General features: G+C 34.8%; 1 protein-coding gene across 1 annotated transcript; it reads left to right on the forward strand.

The window, feature by feature from the left end:
* The first annotated feature begins 8507 nt into the window (after positions 1–8507).
* LOC110099847 (YTH domain-containing protein ECT4) lies at positions 8508–15891 on the forward strand. Its single transcript, XM_020827140.2, has 7 exons — positions 8508–8728; positions 11931–12088; positions 12184–12251; positions 12341–12853; positions 13208–13738; positions 13847–14059; positions 15035–15891. Exons 2-7 carry the CDS (start codon positions 11995–11997, stop codon positions 15605–15607), a joined length of 1992 nt encoding a protein of 663 aa, XP_020682799.1. The 5' UTR covers positions 8508–8728; positions 11931–11994; the 3' UTR covers positions 15608–15891.
* Positions 15892–17343: the final 1452 nt, after the last annotated feature.

Consider the following 17343-nt stretch of genomic DNA (forward strand, 5'->3'; position numbering starts at 1 on the left):
TCTCTCTCTTAATTAGCCTTGGGCTAGTTCATAAGGGCCTAACATCCCAACAAACTTTCAAGTGGTATCAGAGCACTTTTTAGTGTCATCTGAGCACTTTCAAGTGGTATCAGAGCACTTTCTAGTGTCATCTAAGCACTTTCAAGTGGTATCAGAGCACTTTCTAGTGTATTCTAAGCACTTTCATGCTACAATCATCTTGATTATCCTGGCCGATACCTTTTTTTATCCAGGATGATGCATTTATTGGTTATCGACCCGTCCGATACACCTATTCGTCCTGGATGATACACCTGTTAGCACGTTTAAAATCTTTAAAATCGCCAGGGATGATCCATTTTTAGATAATCGTCTTGGATGATCCACGTTCGTCCTGGACGATACACGTGGCGCTTGATTTAAAATATTTTAAATTTGTCCTATACGATCCATTATTGAGCATCATCCTGGATGATCCACCTAATCGGCCTAGACGATCTTCTTTTTCAACGGTCATCCGGCCTGACTCCTCAGGATGATCGCATGTGTCTAATCGCCTCGGACAATATCTAATCGTCTCGGACGATCGGACCACCTTTTTGACCAATCGGCCTGTTCACAATAATTACACCGGATCGTCTTGGATGATCCTGTGGCTTGGACGATCCGACCTATCGTTTTAATTCAGAGCCTTCTAGCCAATGTTTCTCACTTCAATCTTCTCTCCTCTCTTGTTTACTTCATATTTGCTTATGGCTGGAGGAAAGCATGCTCGTTAGATGTCTGGCAGCTCCTCGAGGGGCACGCTGGACCCTCATTTTCGGTAAGCAGACGATCAGGCTGCCTACCATTATTATAAAGAGTGTGGCATTACTCTCTCCCGAACAATCAATCCAGCCTATCTCTCCTATCTAGTACTAGATCTTTTCACTCACACCTCTCTTTGCTTTATTCTCACCCTCGCAGTCCCCTTTAGTTCTGAACTTCTTTTTGAATTTTATGCAAACCTTTGCATAAATTCTTCCTACACTGCACTCACCTCTTATATGAATCGACGTCCTGTCGAGATCACATATCAGGATTGTGCTGAACTATTGTAGTTGTCCACCACTGGGGATAAGCTGCATACCCTTATCTGTGATCTTGACTTTGACTGGTCCACTGCAAATCACTTTCTTCGGCACACCAACGCACACTTTCATCTTGGAGAGACTAGCTCTTTACTCAAAGATGCTAGGACAATCCAGCATGTCCTTCGCACTTCTATTATTCCAAAAGCTGGCGACCGAGTCTACATCACTCCACTACTTTCACTTACTACTTTTTTACGTTCTGGCCCATAGAGAGTTCAATGCTACTGACCTAATTTTTTACTACATTGAACATTTAACTATAATCTGTGATGTAGGTCATAAGAGGAAACCCAATCTTGCTCTGGGACACCTCATTGCCTATGTTCTAGAATCTAAATACCAGCTTCAATATCCTGCTCCTCTCGACCTTCAACCACCCGTCTACTCAAATAATTCCTTCAACGTCCTTCACAGTACTCGTCTCCACCCAGGGGATGGGGGAGCTCGGTGGGCCGAGGAGGAGGAGGCTCCCACTCCTGCTCCTGAACCTGTTCCTCTCCGCCAGCACTCTCAACTGGATCAGTTGGTGGAGAGATTTGATCAGTGGGAGACCTATTTCGATGCCTATGTTGCACACTTCCAGTAGCAGCATGACCAAGACATGATCTAGTTTGGGGCATAGTTTGCTACGCTCTCCAGTTACTTTCAGCAACCACCACCACCACCACCTCCGTCTGATGATAAGGGTCCCTCAGTTTTCTAGTTTTAGTTTTCATTTTATGTAGTTTATTTTTCTTATGTTTTATTTTAGTTTTTGTTATGTTTTTTATTTGTATTTCCCTCCTTTTTGTGATATCAAAAGGGGGAGTAGTCTGATGTATGTTGTACTTTAAATTCTGGAACTTAGTGAACTATTTTTTCGTCACATTTTTTTACTAAACTATCATAACTGCTTGAAATTTTTTGGGTGTGTTTGTCATCATCATAAAGGGGGAGATTGTTACAAACATGAGTTTATGGATTAGACTTTTGATGATAGCAAACATTCATGATTTTCTACGACTACCTTTCCTACTAACTTTTCAGGTCCACAAGATCGAATGTAACTCAAGCCAGCTTAAGATCGAGTAGATTTAGGTAAAGACAAGTCTGTATTTTTGCCTTTCTTGAGTCAATTGTAAAAGTGGTTCCTGATACTAAGTAATCTTGCACACACACACACTTGAGGGGTTTTTTAAATTTTTTTGTTTTGAGTACATCAGCCTGGACAATGTTTATATCTGCTAGGATGATTCAACTAAAAATAGAAATCCTAATTAGGGTATCATGGTTAAGCAGCCATCATTAAACAAATCATCCTGGACGATACTTATATCGACCAGGACGATAGGCTTAAATTAGAAAGAATCAGCCTCCATGATCAATTTAGCTATTCTTTATTTTAAAATATTAGCCAGGATGATCTACATATCGTCCTAGAGGATGCAGCATAATTATACCTAAATTAATCTAATAATTATGGAAATCAAGGCTGATTAATATGATCACATCGGTCGGGCCGATCGCAAAATTGGCCGGGACAATGTCCTGGACGATTTACATTGGCCAGCATCTATTTCGGGTGATGTTTAGGATGACTATACTTGAATTTAAACTAATCAGCCAGGGCAATATTGTATCGACTTGGATGATGTAACTAATTTTCTTCTGATCATCCCAAATCATCCCAGCTGATTGAGCTTATTTTGTACTTATTATCCTGGACAATAATGTCTGTTCTTAAAATTCTATTTAAAGGACCCGAATTTTCTCATGCTTAAGACCTTGAGTGCTTCTATCTTGACCTGAGAGAGCCTTGGGAGAGGGAGAAAGAGAGAGAGAAAGAGAGAGAGAGAGAGAGAGAGAGAGAGAGAGAGAGAGAAAGAGAGAGAAACTTGTGAGGGGGAGTTTGTGAGAGGGATCACAAAGGTTGCTCTAGACAGGATTCCAAGTCGTCATCTCCGTTCTTCGTCCTTCATCCTTGGGAGGTTTTTGGGAGGTCTACTTCAGTAAAAGGTTCGAGTTCTCTGCCCACTTCAGGAGGAAGCAAAAGGAGTCGATTCTCTACCGTACTAGGGTTGGTGAAAAGGAGTATGTTGTAAAGGCCTCTCCGCCTAGATGTGGGAGCTAAAGGAGAGACCCTTAGTTAGTGCAATACTCGGAGGGTGCCTACGATGAGTGGACGTAGGTCAAGGATTGATCGAACCACTATAAAACCGGTGTGATATTTCTTTGTTTTTCTTCCGCATTTATTTAATTTTGCACTCTGATTTCTATGTTGTTTTTGGTTTATGATTGTTGTGCTTTACTTAAGAAAAATTTTTAAAATACCAATTCATCCCCCGCCCTCTTGGTTAGCCTCGGGCTAGTTCTTAAGGGCTTAACATCCCTAACGAACTTTCATGATTGAAGATTGTCTATATGAATAATTCAAAAATATATGTACGATCCTATACAAATCTTATTTTATACTTTATCTGTCATATGTACAAACTCAGATTGTACTATATGAATGGTTCAAAACTTAACCTATTGCTTTGATACATCCTATACAAATATTATTTCATACTATGTTAGTCATATGTATAAATTAAAATCATACAATACAAATAATTAACACAAATCATGCTTCATTTGGTATGAATGTGAATGACCCCATTTCGTACTCTGTTAGTCGTCTATATGAACTAACACATATATTACGAACAGTTAACAAAAATCATGCTTTGTTTGGTATGTGGACGACCCCATTTTGTACTCTTTCAGTCATCTGTATGAACTGATATCGTACAATACAATCAGTACAAAAAATGCAAGGCATGATTTGACTTTATTTTGGAGGAAAAATATGATAAATCATCTGGTATGATTAGTTTAAAAATTTTAAGTTTTGATATTGTCCCTCAGTGTGTATATGTGCATGGTTGCCCAATTACAATCACACTCTCTCTAACTCAAGTAAAATAAAAAATTTACAGACTTCATTACATGAAACCCTAAACTACTCTGTCTTAACGTCTTTAATTATTTGGAGTATGATTTTTCTGAAATATTATTACACACAAACAATAAACAAAAAATGTCCAGTACATGCTAATAGAAATGATAAAATTAACAGAATAATAATATTTTCTATCATAAAAAAACACATTCTTAAGCTGGATTCCTCAATTGCAACACTTATTTATATAGCAACAATTCTTACAATACAATTGATTATAATCAAATTACATAATCTTCATATGTTCCTTTTCTTTATAAGGTGAATTTAAAATTAAAATAATTGTAGCGCAGTGCATATTATATTGTATGATGTTATAAGCTATATACCAAATTTAAACCCATGAATTTAAGACAACAACAACAATAACATCAAGCCTTTATCCCACTCCATTGGATGGGCTCCATGAATCCATTTTCTCTATTATTAAAGTCTAATTTAAATCTAATAAAATGGTTATTTCTAATGCTTTCTAACCAATTTTTTTTAGGTATATCTCCACCTTTCTTAACATAGGCTAGATCTAATACATCTATTCTCCTAATTGTGTTATTAGAAAGCTAACATTTTTATATGACCAAATCACATAAAGCAACTCTCTCTAATCTTATCTGCCTAGAGCTACTCTTGCCTTTCATTTATTTACTTATTTTGCATTTTGTTTCTAAGTGTAAAAGCCCATTGATTTAAGAGCGAATTAAAACTAAAATCCCATAAAATATCATTCTATTCAATCCCAATCATATAGTTTGATTAGATAGAGATGGTTTTTCTAGAAATTAGATAATTTTACTAATCATATTGTATGGCCCAGCCAAAGTTTTTAATAAATAACCTTAGTGTTTTCTAATGAAGTCATCTTATAAATATACTTTTTAAGAATCCCAAAATTGATTTTTTATTAAGAGGCAACTAAAAATTTGAAAGCTTTAGAAAGAAATATCATTTATAACTTTACTTTTCTTTTGAGATTTTTACACCGTTCAAGAGAGTTTTTTTTTTGTTAGAGTTTACACCATTGGATGATGCCTACGAATAGCACCCCTAATCCTCTAATTTGAGAGTTTAAATCTCTAATCTTAATTATAATTTGTGGTGATTTTCTTGTAAATAACTTTTGATCATGGGATTTTTTTTGGTGTATTGTGGAATCAAGTCAGTGGGCTAGGGTAGCCTTTTCTTCAAGGAAAAAAGTTTGTGAGGGTTTTTTTAAAAGCCATAAAGGAGAGGTATCTCCAACTTACTTTGAGTTAAACAAGAGAGGTAGTGAAATTCATAAGTTGAGGACTTGGGAGTGGGTGTAGCTTGATCTGTTGTACCACTATAATTCTAGTTTATACTTTTCCATTTTGCCATTTTATTACTTTGTCACTACTTGAGTGATATGTGTGATGAATTTTATTAATGCTTTTATAATATCTTGTGGTGTGATGAATATGAGAAAATAATCATAATCTTGATAAGTTATAATTCCATATTAATGTAAATTTAGTGTTTCATAAGAATAGAGTTATAGTTTTAAATTTATTTTTATGAAATATAACTTTCTAAAATCTTATAGTGAAGTGCCTCCAAATGTTTTTAATAATATATAATAAATTAAGATGGTTAATCAGTCCATCTCATAGTGCACAATTAATTTTATTTAAATAAATGTCAATTTCCACTACCCTCACCTCCCCCCCCCCTAGATATATACTTTCAATTTGCCTTCTATTGATCCCTATGAGCATATAAAGTGCATTAATTAGGTAAAATATATCAATCCTCCACTAGAATGCTATAGGCATATCTTCGAAGCTCAGCCACCCACTAATCATTTGACTACATTATTCATGTCTCATATCGCATGATAATTCCCTAATCTACCATATAGATCATTACATTTATCAATATCAAACTTAATGACCAATATATTATTATAACTTAATAATCCACCTCACGTGAGTTGAATGCCTATAAAAACTCCACAATTTGACCTTCATATGATTTGACTTTAATTTACTATATATCATACCAAAGACATATAGAAAGAGAGAGATTAGATATTAAGGATTTTTTTTTTTTGTGATTAGTGAAATCTCATCCCATCATATTTTGGATATAAGTCATTATTTTAGATCACCCATACCTTTCATATTGTCTTCTCTTTTTCCTATCATATATTCACTCTTCACTATCTAAAAATGCTTAACCTTCTAATATATCACATTAGACTAAGCCTTTATTATTTTTCTCTTAAGTTAAAAGCCTAGAACTTCAACTTTCTCATATCTATTGATTTCCTTAACCAACTTTCACTGTACACATTATAAAATTATACAATTAGTCTGAAAACTACCACCCTTTTACAACTTTTATAAACACATGTTACACACCATCTTTGTGGGTGATGCTGGATAATATTTGTCATTGACTTAATAGTTTTTTTATAGCTTTTTTTTGTCTACACTAATCTTCACTTATCACCTTATTCATGAAACCTCTATAATTAGCCAATATCTTTTCATGACATCCTTGACACCCATCAACATGCAATCACTATATGTCCGCCCATTTAACTAGTAATAAACCCTAAACTTATCACCTTGATTGTATATATAAGCTCTTTGTAAACCATTATAATTGATGCTCTTAACACCAAACTCTCTCGACCATTTATTGCTGAAGTTCTTGTTAAGATGGATTATTTTTTTCCCTTTGGCTTTCGAGATATTGATTGATACTTCTTTATGTGGCTATTTATAGATAGATGATTTTGATGGTTTTCCCTCAAATTATAAATTTGATAATTATTTTATTCATGATATGTTGATTTCTTAAATACACATTTAAAATTGAAGAAGCATCCTCTAAGGATCTATCTACTAAGATGAGTTCTTTTGTTCATTATATGAACGAAAATAATAATTGTGCTATAAATACTCTTGATCACATGATGTTGGTTGCTAATCTCTCTTCATTATTCCCCTTAGGTTGTTCTTATGATCACAATTTTTCTCCATATTCTTCTATTAAGCTAGCACTTTCACTTGTTATTTATGGTTTATTGAATGATACTACTCCCATGTTCCTAAGGTTTTAAAACTTCTCTTTTAATTTGCCTATGCCATGCATGGGCTCAACATTTGTTAGCCTATTTGTGGATCCTATTACTCTTAGTATTTTTCCACCATATAATTCTTTATCCATATTCATGAATGTTATAATATACTATCTAAAGTGGAGGGTTGTGATTATTCTAACTAGGTTCAATCTTAAAATTATATTAAAAATTTTGTTGATTTAGTTGATAAAAGATTTCATATGGTGTTTTAACAACGAGGTACTAATTGGGAGTAAGTCTTTCAACATTCACTAGGATTTGCTAAATTCTAAAGAAGAAGTAATAACTCCCCTTGATGAATTTGGCATTCTAAAGAAGAAGTAATAACTCCCCTTGATGAATTTGGCATTCAGAATTTAGCCAGTGTCTCCATGATAATATTTGATCTATATGCTCTATATTAACTTGATCAAATGTATTTTCTTTTCCTTTCTTAATAATAGTATTATATAATTGTGCTATCATGTATCTTGTTCACTAATTAGTTATAATATTTCATTGTTAATAAATATATAACTAAATTTTAAGCAAATATCATATATCTAATTTTTTACATATTCGCTTTATCATTTAGAATGCAAATTTATTTATTTATTTACTTATTGGGAATGGGGTTTTATCCCCACTTCCTTAGAAGGAGCATGACAGCATTATAAATTCTTCAACGGAATCTAACGGAGCCAGCCAACAGGTATCATGCCCTAGCTTTGCTACTCCCCTCAAAGGAGGCGAGTCGATCGAGATGGAATTTGAATATGGGTTGGGGGTTCTCAATTATACTCGCCCACAACCAAGCTACCCGGCTGGTTATAAGCAATTGTTCAACTTCTAAAGTATTTGCAATGTTATGTGTGAAGAATTTGAGTGAAAGGACTTTAAAAGAATATTAAAATAATAACATAAATTTATAATCAATGCATAAAATAAAATAAAAAAGTTTCATTTGACTTCTTCCATCGTTATTGAGAAAGTTTTTAAGCTGCTCGCTTTTGGAATTACCCAAACGCGACACGTCAAATCATAAATACCCTCATATATCATGCAACAAGATTCGTGAACCTTAAAGAATGACGGATTTACCCTTCGACGCGGAACAGTATTACTGAAGCTGTTATCATTTGTTTTGTGATTTATTCCTGCGAGGGTAAGTCGGGTGAGTGGAAGTTTCGAGACGCCTTTGAGGTCGTCTCAACTCTCAAGTCGCTGGCGAAAGGAGAAGGCAGCTTCGATATTTTTCAATTACTTAAAGGGTAATTTAGGCATATTTTAAGTAAATCGTGCCATAAAAGGTCCGTCTCCGCTCGGACATCTCATTCGTCTACTCACTGATATATATTTTTTAATAAGTTTTTTTTTTTTGCACAAATTGTCATCATACCTTCTTTTCTGCGTTAGGGTTTTGAAGCAAATCTCTACTTCGATCGCGCTAAGCCTGCAGGATTTGATCCAAGAGTTTAATTTCTCTCGTTCTCTTGGGTTCCGAACTCTCCTATTCTCGCGCGTTCGACGAGTTAGGGCTTTCCTTTTTCGGTAAGTTTTTCTTTTGGTTCTTTGAAGGATCCGGTGGTCTTACGCTGATTGAGATTTGAGATTGAATGGTTTTCTTAATGAATCTCGATCCAATTCTTTGTATTTTAATGTCGTTAGAGGGCATGATGATTATTTTAATGCTGGAAATTGATTTCTTTTCTTGTATGTAATTTTGACGGGTGAATTTTTTTTAAAATTTTTTTACGGTTAATATATATTTCAGCATTTTTCTGATTTGCTTATTTAGATGTGATTCCTACTTGCCTTTTCGCATTGGCCAATGCGTCATGAAGGAGCTAGAGTGATGCATGATCTGGTTGCGTAAAAAAAACGTAAAGCGATTTCATTGGAATGGTGCAAATGTGTTACCTATTTAGCCTGTTTTCTCTTTATGAATTTTCAACCAATTGAGTTGTCATGGATGGATGCCACCTTCTTGATCTAGTAAGGCTCAAAAAATTGTATTGAATTAGCGCCTGGTAATATAATATGGCATTTCATAAAATAATTCTTTTAGATTAGTTATATATTATGTGATTTGGGGTTGCCTTCTAGTTCAATTGAAGCTTTCTTGTTTTCATTCAAGTTGTTCCTTGATGATAAATGGTGAGAAGCTTAGAAATCATGATGCAATATCCTAAGAGCAGGAATATGAGCCTAGAAAGTGGGTGAAGGAAAGGAAGAAAAGGTGCATGAAGTTTATAAATAAGATCCAATGGAGATTTACATCATAGAACGATAAGATCAGATCTGGAGGTTGCTGCACACTGAATTCTTTGATTTGAGAGTTCATTTTTCATGGTTTAGTACATTTTGATAGGTTCTTTAAGTGATGTTATTTAATTGAAAAGAAGGGATTGTGTGCAATGAAATGGATGGAAGGGAGCTATCTAAAGCATAAGGCTTGTCAAGTTTTGCAATTAAAATTTTAATCTCAATGGAATAATGCCAAAAATTTATGTTCAAATTGCACCCGTGCCCTGTGCGCTTTCTTAATGGGCATTTGTAAGTATTCATTTGGCATATGCAGGGAAGTGACTACTATATGAGATGATGATTACATTAAAGCGACCTATGCCTAATGAACTTAAATTAAAAGCATAAGCTCCATTGCATCTAATGGATGAGATATGGTTCCTCCCCCCAAAGGAATAAGCTTTTAAGCTGAGTTCTTACTTTTTTCCTGGTCTAGATATAACAATAGAAGTGTCTTATTATTCAAATTCTATTTACCAAATTGTTCATTTTAAACAAAAAGTGTTTAGTGCTAAAGGCTGCAGTGAAATGCAAATGATGCATACACTTCAAATGAAATTTGATTCCATGCACAAATTATGTAAAATACATGGCTTTGATGTTTTACGGATTGACTTAAAGCAGTCTTTGAAGCAATTATTTTTGGTCATTGGTTCAATAGGGCAAGGAAATAGATTCATATTTTCTTCCTTTTTTTTACTTGCCAATATAGTGGGTTAACATTGTTAGGATGCTTGATGAATTGGAACTTAGTTATCATGTTAAGGGACTCAACCCTTGAAATCTTCATCTTCAGAAACTAATTTAAAACTTTTAGTAATTCTTTCAAATATTAAAATTATCAGTGTAGTGTTTTTTTCATCTCATGTATTTTGTGCAGCCATTTATTGTACTCGTGTTGGCTCGATTGGTGGCAGTTTCATTGGTATGGAAAGATCTTTTGAGCTTGTATACTTTTAAGCTATGATGCACCAACACGGCACTTAGAGAGGGTATGCAGTGTCGGACATGTGTCGGACACGGACACGCATCGGACACGGCATGGACACGTGTTCGACACGGCATTGGAGTGTCGCAATTAAAAATATTAAAATTAAAATCGGACACGCGTGTCCGGTTATTAAATGAGGTATCGCTAGGTACATGCTCGGTACCGTTCAGTACATGCTCGGTACCGCTCAGTACATGCTCGGTACCGCTCAGTACATGCTCGGTACCGCTCAGTACATGCTCGGTACCGCTAAGTATATGCTCAATACTGCTAGGTACATGCTCGGTACCACTCGGTATCTTCCCATACAAACAACTTACGAACTTTAAAAACAAGCAGAACTTCAAAATTACTCTTACAATAAAATTTTCTTCCCGGGCCCCGGAAACCCCCGCAGGGGCGCTGCCCCTTGACCCCGCGACCTGACCGGGCAGGTCGAACCCCGCCAGGGGGCAGCGCCCCCTTGGACCCCCGGCAGACTGGTATATTGTTGTATTCATGTTGTCTTATTATTGGGATATTTTGATTTCACTTCATATCAATTTAATTTGGTGTACTTATATGTATGATTGGTTTGTTAGCAAAATGAGCTATGCTACTGGCGGGGGTGGATTAGATCAAGGTTCAAAAGAGACATCTGTCCATGCCGTGTCCGTGTCCTATATTTTTAAAAATTATTATATATTATTTTAGAAAAATATTATGCCGTGTCCACGCCGTACCCGTGCCCTATATTTTTAAAAATTGCCGTGTCCCGTGTCCGTGTCGCCGTGTCCGTGTCGGTGCATCATAGCTTTTAAGTTGTTGAGATTTATGCTTTTAGCCTCTTTGTCGAAAGATCTGCTCTTAAGTTGGATTTTGTTGGTTGCCTAGGGTTGTTTCCTCTGTTGCTTAGTCCAAACTCTTTTTCTTTGCAATCATTGCATATTTTGGCATTTTATGAACATAAAAAATTTCAAGGTGATTTCATCATGAAAAGGAATTGCAATAATGCCATGGATGTTCAAGCTTCCAAGTTAAACCATCTGGTGATTTGTCTAAAAAGCCTCTTCTCTGTATGTTGAATAATATTTGTAATGCTCCACACATTTTGTACACTTATAGTAACCGTTTAGCTTTTTCTAGTATCAGTAGAGCACTTGCATATCCTTGTGCTTCAATGAAATGAACATCCTTTTTTCCTTTGTTTGCACCTTGTGCACTGAGGGAATTGGCATAAAGTAGCATGGCTTGTGACATGGGATATAATATCCTTCTAATGGATTGTGTAAGTATGTGATTACACAAACTTTAATAGTTATTGGCATATTTTGAGATGAAAGTAATGAATAAAGATGTAATGGAGATTTTAGTATTTCAGTGTTAAATATATCAAGAATAAAATTATTGTTTTAACCAAATTTGGTGCTTATCTCCTTTCTCTCTTTACTAATGGTTATTTTCCCTTACTTTCAGGCATAGGTTATTGGTCTTGGTCATTATCTGACATCACTAGCTACTTCTTTGAGAGCTTATTTATATGGACTCTGAAGCAGTTCCGGAGTTGATATTTGACCAGGGCCTGGGCATATACTATCCTGCTGTCACCGATTATTATGGTTATTACTATACAGGTAGACTTCATTTTTACCGTTTATATTTGAATGCATTATTCTTTGATGTTTTTAATATTTTCTAATCCTTTTCTATGTGAATGGCTAAATAACAGGTCCTGAACCTACTCTTAATGAGTGGGATTCGCACCATCAGTATTTTGGGCAAGATCAACATATTTCTGTATGTATTGCAAGTTGGCTATCTTGTACTACGTATATATGCTATCATTAATCTATTGATTGAACAAATGCTCGTTTTGTGCTTTGCAGGCTGTGCAAACTGAAAGTTTGCCAAATGTATATTACATTCCTAGCTATGGATATGTACAGTCTCCTTACAATCCATATAATCCTTCCATTCCTGGGGCTATTATGGGAAATGAAGCCTCGTTTATAGAAACACATTACCCTGCTAATCCTCCACATCAGTTGGTTGTTTCTTCTCCTGCTTATATACCAGTTGGCATTGATTCTAGCTCAGATACAGTTCCAAATAGCTATCTGAGCCCTTTATTGACAAGTACCGGTGCATTTCCAGCTATGAAGCCTGAAGGTGAGATCAAAAAGTTGGCAGCCCCATTAGCACCTCAATTGGCTCCTATAAATAGATCTCATGCCTCTCTAGTCGCTTCAGAGCATTTGGCGTCCAACACATTGCAGTCATCATCTAGTCATTCTTATACTATTCCAATACCAAAAGAAGTTTCAGTTGCTAATACAGCACCAGCTAAGCAATCTTCAGCTGGATCCTTCATTAATGGTAGCCTCAATGGTGTTAATCAGGTAAATGCCCTTGGCTTTATTCATCCAGTTGCATAATGTTAGCTTGCCGTTGGATGGGTTGTTTGTTGTCTGTCTAATATAATAGCTAGGCCCATGAGTTTACAGCGAAGGATAACTTTATGGTTTAGGCACTTATAAGAGTTGAGTCTTCTGTAAACTTTACTGTTATTCTCAAACTACTCTAAACCTAAATGAGAAGATTCCTTTATTTGTTGTGGAAATTTAGTGTCTTTGTGGGTATTTTCTTATGAATTTCTCATTAGAAAATTTGTCTAATCCGGATTTCTCGAAAGTAAAATTTAAAGCTTATACATACTCATATGTGATTCATTTTTATTTTATTTATTAACACAGGGAGCAAATCAGTTGTCCAATCTGAAGGTTCCATCTATGTATCGCTCGCCAAAAGTTAGCGTACCACCGGGTAATGGATATGCTAATTATGGGTCTGATCTTAACCAATGGACTACTGGGAGTACTGGGGATAGGCTAAGGCCAAGGTTTCAAATTGGTGGGCCTTGGGTCAATAAGAATGGAAGCCTTCCCGAACAAAATAGAGGCCCTCGCACTGACATCACAAAATGTCGATGGGTTTCTCCGCTTTGTGTAAAAGCATATACTTCGAAAGCTGGCACTGTTGATTCTGATGGAAATATTATTATTAGCGCAGACCAGTTTAATAGGGATGACTTTCCCATCGATTATGATGTTGCCAAGTTTTTTGTTATTAAGTCCTACAGCGAGGATGATGTACATAAGAGCATCAAGTATAATGTATGGTCTAGTACTCCAAGCGGAAATAAGAGGCTCGACAATGCATTTGATGAAGCACAGAAGTTATCTCTTGGAAGGCCACAAAAATGTCCTATATTTCTCTTCTTCTCGGTAAGTTTGAGTGATTTTAGATGAAATCATAGCTGTTCCAACTCTGATTCTTATAGCTGCTGCTGCTGCTAAGCATTTCGTGCTCATTAAAAGTTGATAAATATGCAGGTTAATGCCAGTGGACAATTCTGTGGTGTTGCCGAGATGTCTGGTTCTGTTGATTTTCAGAAGGACATGGATTTCTGGCAGCAAGATAAATGGCTTGGCAGCTTTCCAGTAAAGTGGCACATAATAAAAGATGTGGCAAACACTAGCTTGCGGCATATCTTGTTGGAGAACAATGAATACAAGCCTGTGACATGTAGCAGGGATACCCAAGAGGTAGGTTTTAGAATAAGAATAATTATAATAATTAAGTTTTCTGGTTCCATTTGTTCATATATACGAGTTTTTGCTCTTCTTGATTTCTATTCTGCGTTTATTCTTTTGATTATGGACTTTCTACTTGGATCATAAAAATTGTTGTTCCTTTCCTTGAACTGTTGTATATCGAGGGGGAGAAGTTTTGTCCTATTTTTGGCCCATTATTTGAATACCCAGTACTCGCTTAATACACTTATAGCTTGTTGGAGAAATTATTAATATTTATTGGACTATAATTACATTTCTTTTCCCCAAAAAAGTAGAACTGCTTGGCATTTTTTATTGATATAGAATTTTCTTTTATCTTGTATCTAATAAATTGTAATTCCCACCAAGCCAATCATGATTGGCAACAGGATTTTTGGAGTAATTTGTCTAAATTTCTATCTATTTTTTATTCTTTTTCATTCTTTGTGTTTAAATTCAGAACGGTCGATTGCACAAAATTATCTGATGATTAGTGGTTAAGTTGAGCCCTCGATGTTGTATCAAGCTTTAACCCTGGTCGTGCAGTAGTTGGAAGCTACCAAAGACTTATGAAGCTTTGAAACACTGACTAGAAAGAGTGTATAGAGCTAGCATTGGGTCCTTTCATGTAAATCCTAAAAAAATTCAGTTCATCATTAAGATTGTAGCCATTGAATTTATTTTTGAGATGAATTTGACATATGGACTGTCAATAGAAATGCAAATTAAAAATTTTTCAGTTTTGAGATTCATTTTGAGATTTAGCTCTTCTTTGTCTGTTTTTTACAACTAAGAGATTTTGAGTTCGAGTCTTACATTTGTGATGCATGTGAATTTTCCTTAAATGACCTAAATATACAAATAATAATAATAATAATAATAATTTTGAGTTGATTATTTTGCAATAGTAAGCATTTGTGAATTTAGAATTCTTGGATTGTCCGCTTAACGATTTTCTTTTTTCAGATACCGTTATCACAGGGATTGGCTATGCTGCGAATATTTAAGGCGGCCTCATCAGAGACATCAGTACTGGATGATTTCATGCATTATGAAGAGCGTCAAAGAATTTTGGTTGAGGAAAAATCCAGGATTTTTGGAAGAAGATACAATGCTCAATTCTTTCCTCCTGCTTTTGTTCCCTCCAAGAAGGCTGATTCGGATTCTGTTGTCGAAAAAGAAGCAGTTGCCGCAGCGGATGAATCCACCACCGCCGCCGCTGAATCCGCTGTGAAAGAAACAAATTCTACAACAGAGGAGCAACGCCCACGCCCTCCAGAACAAGATGAGAGGGAAACTCAACCAAAGGAAAATAGCTCTTCAAGAGAAATTAGTGAAGATTCAGAACCGTCCGAAGCCGCCGTGCAAAGCCCAAACAAACCTACTAATCTGGTTATATTGGGTCATAGCAAGGATCTGATTGGGTCTCTCTTGATTGATTCTAAAGCGGTTGAAGATCTAAGTATCAGTTCTCCAAATGATGTGATTACCGTTGGCTCAATGCACATCAAGGTTGGGAAACCTCCCTCTCCTCGCTGATCACTTTGTAATGCTCTTCTTCTTCTTTGGTGAAATCAATGGCTTCTAATACACATCTCGCACCACTACTATCTGTGATGCTGATGCTAATACCTCTCTCTCTCTCTCTCTCTCTCTCTCTCTCTATTGTTTTGTGACTGAAATGTGAGGAATTTGACTGGTATAGCATGGTTGATTTCTGAGCCAGCTGTTTTTTGGAAAAAAAAAATTCTCCAAGAATCGAAGGCAATACATTGTTAATGTATTATTATTATATGATTGCGGCTCAAACATTAAGAATTTCACTGATATTGGCGTACTGAAAGCCGGCTGTTTGTGGCAAAAACAAAAAAAAAGGTTGGGGGATTTTCCACAATTCTTATTTATCTATCTAATATTTAAATATTGATATTTATTTATATATTATTCTTATGAGTTTTAAATCATATCAAAAGTATTATTCATATTACTTTTTTAAAGTATTTTTTTTTATATTTTAAGCATATATTTTAATGTTATATGAATATTAAACTATTTGATAAATAAAATGTCTAATTTTAAGTGTTAAAATGTAAATATATAAATATATAAGGATTATGTGATCTGTAAATAAATAGTTAAAATAAAAGAAGCTTTTGTATTTTAAATTTTTATATGATTTAATATAGAAAAAAAATGGTGTTAGATGTAAATTATGTATGGAAATTTTAATGCAAGTTGTGTCGATAGATTTTATATTGATTGTGTTCGTGTCGCTAAAGTTGTGTTGTGATGACAATTCTTGTTGAGATGGCATTTAAATTTGCTTTGCCTAATCGTTAATGGTAGAAGCTTGTTCTCCATATAATCAGTTTCATGTTGCTATTTTCTAAGTATATCATCAAGGTTTCATTTGGAACAGTTCTTACCATTTTATGAAGTAGTATTTTAGTTTTTTTTTTTTAAACTAAAAAATTGCTTTATAAAAATAATAAAAAAGTTATCTCAAAAGTAGCCTAAGATTATTGGTCTTGATTCATAAATTAAACAAAATTTGTGTGATTTAGGTTTCATTTAGGATAACTTTTTTATCGCTTAAAATAACTTTTTATAAAAAAAAAAATTAATTTTATTTTAAAAGTTGTTTTAAGCAGTAAGAAAGTAGTATCAAATAATGTTTTAATTTATTATTTTAAGTGTAGATTTGACTATTGATCAATTATGAAGGAAAAAATAGTTTATATATTTTTATAAGCATTAATTATTATTTATTTTTTAATCATATTGATTGAAATTATTCTATTTGATTTTTTTAGCTTACTCAAGAAGTTTCCATTGATTTACTTTTAATACTTTAAATTAACGAATCATTCATCTCAATAATTAGATAACTGATTAGGGTGTTATTTTTAGATGATTGATTTATGATTAAATTAATTAAAAATTTCATGAAACTTTACATCAAATTACTTTTATAATTGTTGCGTGCTAGAATATACGCGGCAGTAGAGTTTGTAAATTCACGTCCGAACATTGTACGAGTATTCAGCACACAAATAGAAAAGAGAATACTAACGCCAAGGTTTTTACGTGGAAAACCCAAAAAAGGGAAAAAATCACGGGGCCTCGCCCAGTTGAAAAATTCCACTAATGTTTTTCAAATTACAAATGGCTGATTCGTCCCACAAGTCAGAGCAATCAGATTACAATTCGCTTGCAAATTTACAAAGTTCTGCAAACTCCTGGCGTTTCCTGAAAATCCGACAGAGTTCCGGCGT

The sequence above is a fragment of the Dendrobium catenatum genome, unplaced genomic scaffold (genome assembly GCF_001605985.2).
Source record: "Dendrobium catenatum unplaced genomic scaffold, ASM160598v2 fragScaff_scaffold_716, whole genome shotgun sequence".
NCBI classification, from domain to species: Eukaryota; Viridiplantae; Streptophyta; class Magnoliopsida; order Asparagales; family Orchidaceae; genus Dendrobium; species Dendrobium catenatum.